Genomic DNA, 10,000 nt, shown 5'->3' on the forward strand with positions numbered 1-10,000 from the left:
TCTAGAAGACGACTTTTAGATGATCAAACACATTTACAGCCACTCACTCCAGTGGTTTTCCAAGTCTTTTTGATCCGTTGCCTCTCGCATCAGCTCCCTATGGGATCTGATCCAGTTCCATAAGTGTTTGGTGTTGTTATTCCGGTGCTAAAATCCTTTATAATGCTACTGGAAAAATTTCACTGAAATTTGAGTTGGGCGAAAATTCTGGACTCCCTGGTGTTGCGGAAGGAACTTTCATTGCTTTATATACTGCCCAAATATTTGTCCTATTGATAGGACTTTATATTTCACTAGAATCTCCGGCTGTCAAGAATGGGGAATCCCCAGATAACCTTTGTTTTAGACGAGGCTCTGTTGGAATTTGGGATTTTTCACCTTACTCCCACATTCTATCATTCATGTACGCTCCACTTTTTCAAAAGGCGATCATGTAGTTTTTTAAGGGCCATACCCCCTCTCTGTCTTTGTACCGGGGGGAGGGGGCATCAAACTGTCCACGCCAGGCCACTGGATGTCCCTGGTTAGTTGACTTCGTGAGAGTATGAAAGCATGAAGACCGTTAAGTTTGTTCAAATTCTTGATGAATTTGATATTGATTTATTGATTTAACATTATTAACAGGCGTTGCAGTGACTGTAGTCGTTGACGCTGCAAAACGCAAAATAGAGGAAATTCGAACTAACTTCCTGACATCAGTCGACTAGCTGAATATGATTTTTGGGCTATATATATATATATATATATATATATATATATATATATATATATATATATATATATGTATGTATGTATGTATATGCTGTATATACAGATATAAATATGCATAACTGAATCACGAAAATATGGAACGTGATGAATATATAAATAAAGACAAAATCCACGAAAGAAAGACTGCTAAGTAAAGGACGACAGTCGAAAGGCCTCTGCAGCACTCCAGTGTTTCTCTTTCCTTCGTGGATTTTGTCTTTATTTATAGATACATATATATATATATATATATATATATATATATATATATATATATATATATAATAGAATATTAACAAAAGGTATATTGTATGTTTAGATAAACTTCCTCCTCTACTATAACATAAAATATTTCATAGTATATATATATATATATATATATATATATATATATATATATATATGTTTCAAATCACGAAAATTGCATTGCACGTGCGGTAAACCCAATTGGCATCAGCTTTAAGAAACATTACAAGACACTTCAGATATGAGAATCAATACTTAAATCAACACTAGGAATCCGCTCCCGGATAGGCAGAAGAGTTACTTACATCGTGCGTGCGGAGCCGTCACTTTTTCGAAGAAGACTGAAGTTACCCAATTGGGCTATGATAACTCCCTCGTGGGCCTCTTCAAAGATGTAGGCACACGAGAGAGAGAGAGAGAGAGAGAGAGAGAGAGAGAGAGAGAGAGAGAGAGAGAGAGAGATATGATAACACGAATTAGATATGGTGCATGATCCGTAGCAAGAGAAACGGAAGGAGGGAAAGAGAGATCATAGAATGAATTTGGTTATGTACAGGGTTCCGTACATGAGAGAGAGAGAGAGAGAGAGAGAGAGAGAGAGAGAGAGAGAGAAAAACTAGAATATGTGCGTGCTTCTACAAATGGAGAGAGAGAGAGAGAGAGAGGGGTTGGGATAAAACATTCTTGAATATGTTCGTTCTTCTATGAATAAAGAGAGAGAGAGAGAGAGAGAGAGAGAGAGAGAGAGAGAGAGAGAGAGAGAGAGAGAGAGAGAGAGAGAGAGAGCTTAATATGTTTCCATAAATGAAGAGAGAGAGAGAACTATATGATTCCATAAAAGCTAGAGTCTTCCTCATATAATGAATATCTAATATTATATGTTACATATATTCACGGTAAATTATTCCATTAAAAAATGTAGTTTTCTCCTGACAAAATAGCATAACGCATGTGCAGTGTTTTTTTGTTTGTTTGTAACAATGCAGTAGTGTATTATAACGATGGACTTATCTCATGAGAAAATGTTCATATGTGAATGGACTCTTGGCTAATTCTATTGGTTGTGAAGGTCACTTCGCAATTTTTCTATTTTCTTATTCAATTTATGGTTTCCAGTCATTGTACCAATTCATTATAGAGGTATCCTTGATCACTGATATTATATTTATTGTTCAGTCAGTATTTAATGACCATTTTCATATTTTGGTAATTTAAAATACTATTGGCCACTGTTTGACAACACTGTAGATAGAACTAAAGGGTGTTTGCAGTGTCCCTGCGGCACCCAGTGACATTTCTTGCCGGCTTTTAACTCCTCGTCCGTTCCCTGTGGTATCTTCCCGCTTAGCTGACCAACTTCTTTAACTTTGACTTGGATTAATTTCTACTTTTTATTCAACAATATTTCCTTCAGGTGAGCTTTATGAGAATCTGGAAGTGTGCGTCAGTTGTCACGGTAAGCTTATTCACAATAATAATAATAAGTTAAGTATACCTTAGTTTAACCAGACCACTGAGCTGATTAACAGCTCTCCTAGGGCTGGCACGAAGATTAGACTTATTTTACTTGGCTAAGAACCAATTGGTTATCTAGCAACCGGGCCTACAGCTTATTGTGGAATCCGAACCACATTATAAAGAGAAATGAATTTCTATCACCAGAAATAAATTAAATTTAAATTCTTCATTGGCTGGCCGAAGACTCGAACTCAGGCCTAGCAGAGTGCTAGTCGAGAACTCTACCGACTCGTCCAACGTGGAACTAATAATAATAATAATAATAATAATAATAATAATAATAATAATAATAATAATAATAATAAAATAAAATAAAAATAATAATTATTATAATTATTATTATTATTATTATTATTATTATTATTATTATTATTATTATTATTATTGAATAACCTAGCTAAACGAGCTTCACAAAATCCCAAGGAATTAGAGAACTGTTATTACTGTCCGTATGAATTCTCATGTACCGGCATGGCATGACGATACCAGGGCACTGGTAGAATGGCATTGCCCCTGGCATGCGTCGTCATTTCTACACGAATGAGGACTGCCATTGCATTTAACCGACGCCAGAGAAATGAGGAGTAATTTAGGACAATTGACCGTGATATGGAGTCCCTCTTCTTCTTTATTTCTTTATGTTTACGTTTTATTCTGTAATTCTGTGTTTAGGAGGGTGTATGTATGTATGTATGTATGTATGTATGTATTTTTGTTTGTGTTCCGCAGATTGATAGGTTGAATATTATTGAAATTTCAGTATGTAAACGTGAAGATTATGGATCTTGGGCTGTAGTGCGCATGCTTTGGTTTATTTTAATGGAATTCTACCGGTGTATATATGTATACATGTATGTATATTATACATGTGTTTATTATATATATATATATATATATATATATATATTTATTATATATATATATATATATATATATATATATATATATATATATATTTATATTATTTATTCAAACAAACATTTAGCTACGAATGTCATTTGATATCCATTTTGCGTTACTTCGGGAATATCACTGAAGGGGAATTATAAGTGATAAATGATTTGGTACCCAGGTGGCTCGAACACTCGACAGTACAACCAGCAACTTTCAATCGACGTCAAAACCAATGGTTTTGAAGTCGACCTAAAGTCGTTGGTTGTACTGTCAAGTGTTCGAGCCACTTAGGTACCAAACCACTTATCACTTACAATTCCCCTTCAGTGATATTCCCGAAGTAGCGGGAATTGGATATTAAACGACATTTGTAGTTTAATGTCTGTATATAAAACTTTCACGGTGATGTCATGAAAATTCGTATATATATATATACATATATATATGTGTGTGTGTGTTTCCGTGTATTTACGCAAGCAGTAAAGATTACAAACCGGCATTTTCAAGGTCACGATGATGCACGTGTTTTGTTGTATTATTCACTAAGTCGAAAGCTGTCAAGCAAGTGACATTTGTGCTTCGTGTTCTTGAAACTCACGTACTCATTCATTACATGCACGGAGCAAGAGCCTGTGCTAATACAACTTCAGTTCAGTGACGTAACAACAGGCATGATTTTTAAAATATAAAATTCACCAGAAAAATGATTTTTTAAATTAATATGAATTATATTGATTGCTTCACCGAAGTGTTATGACAGGATTACGTTATAAAAGTTTGATGCAACTCAAATGCATATACAATATATATTCACTGGACTCATGCCTCACCAGCTAGAGGCCCTGGAATCGATTCCGCAGCGATCCGGAGCGCTCTGGGCATGTTTTGTTGAATCCTACTGTGTCTCTGTTGACCTGGTAGTTAGTCGACTAACAAGGGTTAAATTAGGATTGAAAAGTGTGCAGAAATATCTGTCTATCTTTCTATCTATCTATCTATCTATCTATCTATCTATCTATCTATCTATCTACTTATTTATCAGTCTACACACAACACACACATATACGCACACACACACATATATATGTATGTATGTATGTGTGTGTGTGTGTGTAATGAGCTGTGGACTGAGATAGTTCCTCTTTGGGCGAGTCGGTAGAGTTGTGGGCTAGCACTCGCTAGGCCCGAGTTCGAGTCTCCGGGCGGCTAATGAAGAATTAGAGGAATTTCTTTCTGGTGATAGAAATTCATTTCTCGCTATAATGTGGTCCGGATTCCACAATAAGCTTTAGGTCCCGTTGCTAAGTAACCAATTGGTTCTAGCCACGTAAAATAAGTCTAATCCTTCGGGCCAGCCCTAGGAGAGCTGTTAATCAGCTCAGTGGTCTATTGAAACTAAGGTCTACTTTTGAGCTGTTGAGGGTTACATAACCATCATTATAATACAACCGAGACCCAAATCCATGCTACATCACTGCAGTCTGTTGCAAAGTGAACACAGACATTCTTTCGTGTCCGTAGGTAATGCAAGCAGAGCGAAGTGCTTGTCGCAATTAACACAATTCTGCAAATTTCCCAATCAGTGCTTTTACTGGTAGTTAAGTTTAGTTAATCCTCTGGTGATGTTCGGCAGTTAAGGTAATGATGTAATCCCCGATGACAGAGCTGTTTATCGTTGTTGGATTAATGATGCAATTGTCTGCGGATTCCTTTCGCTGTCTGCATAGTCTGGTAATGTTTGGGTGTTATTAACAGTCCAAGAGGTGCCTCTTCTGTTATTATTTTATCGTTGTTCAGTTAAGGGTTTTTAAGAATATTCTGATAAGCACTTGTCCTGGATTAATTTCGTGACTTTTTAAAACAATTCTAATTTTGTGATTCCTATAAGCAGTTTTCCAGAGTACTGACGTCATTAAAACATAAGCAGTATTTCTGCAATGTCATCATTGCTGTAAGCAATTTCCCTGCGGGCACATGTCCTACATCAGCTTGATCATTTTATTTCTAAAAGAACTTCATTTGCAAAATTAACCCAAATCTTAATTCTAGTTTGCATTTTCTTGTGCATCATTGTTACCACTTTAGATAACATTTTTCAGCAGTATTCCGGACATTTCCTCCCCCTCCCTTTGCACACACACACACACACACACACACACACACACACAACTCTACAAATTGCCAAATGCAACCGGCCACTTGCCTGCCAAACGTAGGGGGAGGCTCTTGAAAAGGTAAGAACGGCTGAGAGGGTTCGACCGAGTGAGAGGGTTATTAGGGAAAGGGATTAAAACGCTTTGACAGAGTGCAAGACTCAACAATTGCCGGAGGACGTGTGATTAACACGTATTATACAGAATAATATGGGCCACCGACATGTCCAAGCATTTTAGGCAACAGTGATGCAGTAAGATTCTTACTACTACTGAGAGAGAGAGAGAGAGAGAGAGAGAGAGAGAGAGAGAGAGAGAGAAGGGGTCGGAGGGAGGTAGAGAGGAAAAGTGCATTTGTCGCCGGCTTTTGGGGAGAGAGAGAGAGAGAGAGAGAGAGAGAGAGGCGCCTGATATAGTGTCCAGAAATTACTGATAACATTAAGAGAGAGAGAGAGAGAGAGAGAGAGAGAGAGAGAGAGAGAGAGAGAGAGAGAGAGAGGCAGGCCTGATATGGTTTACAGAAATTACTAGGAGCTTCTAAGAGAGAGAGAGAGAGAGAGAGAGAGAGAGAGAGAGAGAGAGAGAGAGAGAGAGACAGGCCTGATGTAGTTTACAGAAATTACTGGCAACTTCTATAGAGAGAGAGAGAGAGAGAGAGAGAGAGAGAGAGAGAGAGAGAGAGAGATAAATAAATTTACCAAAATTCCTTAGAAATTTATGCGTAATGATAGTATTATAGGATGTATTTTTACCACACACACACACACGTATTTGCCAAGTAATGCTTATACAACAGAATCGCACGCATACAAAACAGTATATTGTTAAACGAAATTTCGAAACACCTTGTTAAGTAATAATTCTTGAGGCAAGGTTATTACTGGAGAGAGAGAGAGAGAAATTTTTACTGACCTAACGCGTTTATTGTATTTTTTGTTTTATAATCACTAATCGATCTAACGAACTTGTCATGATAAATTAATCCAAATATAGGCCTACTTGATAAAAACACCATACAAGCGACCAATCTATCGGAAATATTTTTCTCATCGATATTTTTAGAGAATAACTCACGGTATATTTAACTGCTAAAAGCTGATAAGCGAAATGAGAAGTAAGTGTATCTTGTGTGCTCGTACACGGTTTTCTGTTAAATCTTTTAACTACTGGAGACCGTTTTTTTCAACGGGACTTGAAGGGAGCACATAGCTTTCGTTTCCTTTATTTGAGGAATGACCCAGGGATACACTGGTGTTAGAGAGTGACTGACATAGAGGTCTTTAAAGGGTAGATTCAAACTTTGTTTAAATGCATATAAATAGCTAAGTCTCATTTGTCTAGGCTGCGTTGATACTAACCAAGGTCTAAACTGCAGTGGTTCTCAACCTTTTTTTGGCCCATGCACCCTTTCACCATATGTCAGAATGGCATTCTCGCCCCATTTCCAAAATTGTCTGCCTCAAAAGGTGCATTCCAAATAGTAAGCTTTTATAATACTAAAAATCCTTGGTCACAACTCCCCTCCAACCCTGAAACTTTGAAATTCCCCTGGTTGAGAACCACTGGTCTGAAGAATATTCTTTAGACACTGGTACTGACGGTCCTGGAACGGCTGGCTGGGCTACCGTTTCGTAAGGAAAACTGGAAACGGCTTCCTTATGCAGAACGGGTCACCCTTCTATGGCCTTACATCAGCGACACTGAATGGTTTTGTTGGGCAGCCGTTGCATAGACCCATCTCTTCCTATACCAGTTAGCCTTGGCACGGAATTCGAGTCTTCAGTGCCGGTTTCAGTGAGAGGACTTGAGGTGATCAAGGGAAGTGCGTACCTTCGGGTCTAAGGACGTGTTTACTGTCTTGAGTTTTTTTAAATGTTTTTATTTTTTATTTTTCTATTTATTTCTTCATGTGTCTGGTGGTTTTCATGTGTTGCATTTCGTTGGTCCTTTCGTATGAACGTTAAGTGCTCTTTTAATTGGACCTTATCCTTGTTACCTTGCTTTTAGGTTTACCTTTTAGTGTGCTTGTATCATGTTCCATATTTAATCATTTATTTATATATTATTTCATGTTTCTAATACTTATTTCTTTGTAATTAAGTTCATCTATTCAAAAATATTGGTATTTGTCTTTTCGTTACATATCTTTTTACTATTGGCAGATGCATTGAAAAACCCCAACAGCGACTAGTCACATACAAACACACAAGCACACACACAGAATATATATATATATATATATATATATATATATATATATATATATATATATATATATATATATATATATATATATATATATATATATATAGGATCCACAGTAATAATCTTGATTATAAAGACGAAATGTATATGCAAAAATATATACAGGGCTTAATGCTTTCGTCTGTCGGAAAGCTTTAAGCGAAATGTATTTTTACAAATACATTTCGCCTTTATAATCAAGATTATTACTGTGAATCCCACTTTGGATAACTGAGAAGCACGATACTATGCTTTATGTTTCATATATATATATATATATATATATATATATATATATATATATATATATATATATAAAGAGAGAGATATATATAGAGAGAGAGAGAGAGAGAGAGAGAGAGAGAGAGAGAGAGAGAGAGAGCACCAACCCGCATATGTTCAAATTACCACTCGCGCAATTATGCAAAGACAAAACACATGATTATACAGCACTTACCGTTAAGCTATCCGTGACTGAGCAGTGCATGTGAATGCTTATAACTTTGTCAATCTCAGTCGCTCTTGACATGTACTTTTTCACATTTTGCTCTTTGTGAAATCTTATCTCCTCTGAGTGAAGAGAAACACTCGAACCCTGGGAAATGTTTAGTTCTTTTCTCTGTATTCGATTCTTGTTGCCTCTGAAACACAATTCACGGTGTCACAGTGGCGCACCTTACAACTCCACACCGAGCCACTCACTTTGTTTCTGAGTTTTTGCTCTCAGAATTCTTACTTTCTTCTATTTTTTCCTTTCTTTCTTTATTTTATTCACTCTAATTTAATTTTGTATTTCTGTTGCTTGGAAAACCTTACACAGTTCCCATCGAATAGCTCTGGAAATGTCTTGCTATTTTCTTCGCACGAGAGGATGCCTCTTCGTAGACTCCTGAAGATAACGTTTCGGTTTTATCGTTATATCCAGTTCGAGTAGTTGCGTTCGCTGCAATAAGAGAGAGGCAATCTAATACAAATAGTTAAGCAAATATGTAGCAATGGAAAACTATTGAAATGGAATATAATAGTTATTTAATGATGTAAAGATGAAGGACTATGGAATAACAAGTAAAATGATAAATAAAAAATGGTAGAACAGGTCTAATGTGTTCATTGCAAAAATAAAACGAATTAATAAAGCAAGAAAAAAAAAGAGGTGAAATGGATTGAAAACAGATGTAAATGAAATAGTGACATCTTGCTTTCGACTTCATATTCCACACAGTTGAACACTGGATTTTAATCTGTCTAGGTAGTGAGAAATATTTTTTTTAAATACAGAGTATATTTAAACATTTTCAGTTACGTTTAAATTAGACACAGGTCAACACAACACCGATGTCACACAATTATTGAACGTTAGTAATGTTTCTCACTTTGAATACTGTTTCTCACTCCGAGAGAAATAGACAAAGAGAACCTGCACTGCGGTCTCTTGACCGTCTTTGGACGCGTGCCGAGCCGAGAATGATTCGCGAATGGTCTCTCTCTCTCTCTCTCTCTCTCGGTGTTTTACTCGATCATGACGGCCTTGTGTCTTTTACCATCACTTCAAGTTCACACGCTGTTGCACGCTTTGCAATAGCGTCTGTAGATCGGTACGAATCGACCGGAACTGATGGCGTTGGGCGATTTCGTCCATTAAAAGGGAACGTTTGATATAATTCATACGTTTCCACTTTCCATTTTTTGCTGACATTTCACGAACGCTGTTTATGTTTACGTTTGTTTAGCTTTCGAATGCGTATAATGTGTTTATTTATCTGTATTTGCGTATCTACTTCTGATGTCGTCTATTCGGTCTTCGTTTTCTCTGCTTATTCTTATGCATGTGGTAGCTTTGGGTGACCTTTCAGTCTTTCATACAAATGTGCACACATTTTGAATATTGATGAATATGTGTAAACGGACACAGTCTCCTTTTATATTTATAATTTATTTTCTGTCATTTATTTCCACTTATATGTACCTGTTCTCCTTAAAATATTCCCCTGATGCACGTTTGAACCCCTTGTTCGTTCAGTCAAGGTGTAGAGAAAGCCCGAGATTTTCGAAGATTTCATCGCCACACGAATCCCAGACCAGTTGAAACCAAGAATTGTGAACTGAATGGATTGAGTGAGGTTGCAAGGCCACGGCATTGAAGAGGTGCGTCAGGAGGAATCTTGCAATGTCAGGTCGTTGCAGAGATAAATAAA

At 36.8% G+C, this 10,000-nt stretch overlaps 2 protein-coding genes across 3 annotated transcripts in view; one reads left to right on the plus strand and one right to left on the minus strand.

Moving 5' to 3' along the window:
- The window catches only part of CDase (neutral ceramidase), a 113,828-nt gene extending 112,406 nt beyond the window's left edge, over positions 1-1,422 (minus strand). The window contains exon 1 of the mRNA XM_067086320.1: positions 1,302-1,422. Within this exon, the coding sequence (XP_066942421.1) occupies positions 1,302-1,303 (2 nt within the window). The 5' untranslated portion in view covers positions 1,304-1,422. The remainder of the gene's footprint in view (positions 1-1,301) is intronic.
- PH4alphaEFB (prolyl 4-hydroxylase subunit alpha-1) overlaps positions 1-10,000 on the plus strand; it is a 107,139-nt gene that overhangs the window by 68,480 nt on the left and 28,659 nt on the right. The window lies entirely within an intron of this gene.

This window comes from Macrobrachium rosenbergii, chromosome 42, assembly GCF_040412425.1.
Source record: "Macrobrachium rosenbergii isolate ZJJX-2024 chromosome 42, ASM4041242v1, whole genome shotgun sequence".
Taxonomy (NCBI): Eukaryota; Metazoa; Arthropoda; class Malacostraca; order Decapoda; family Palaemonidae; genus Macrobrachium; species Macrobrachium rosenbergii.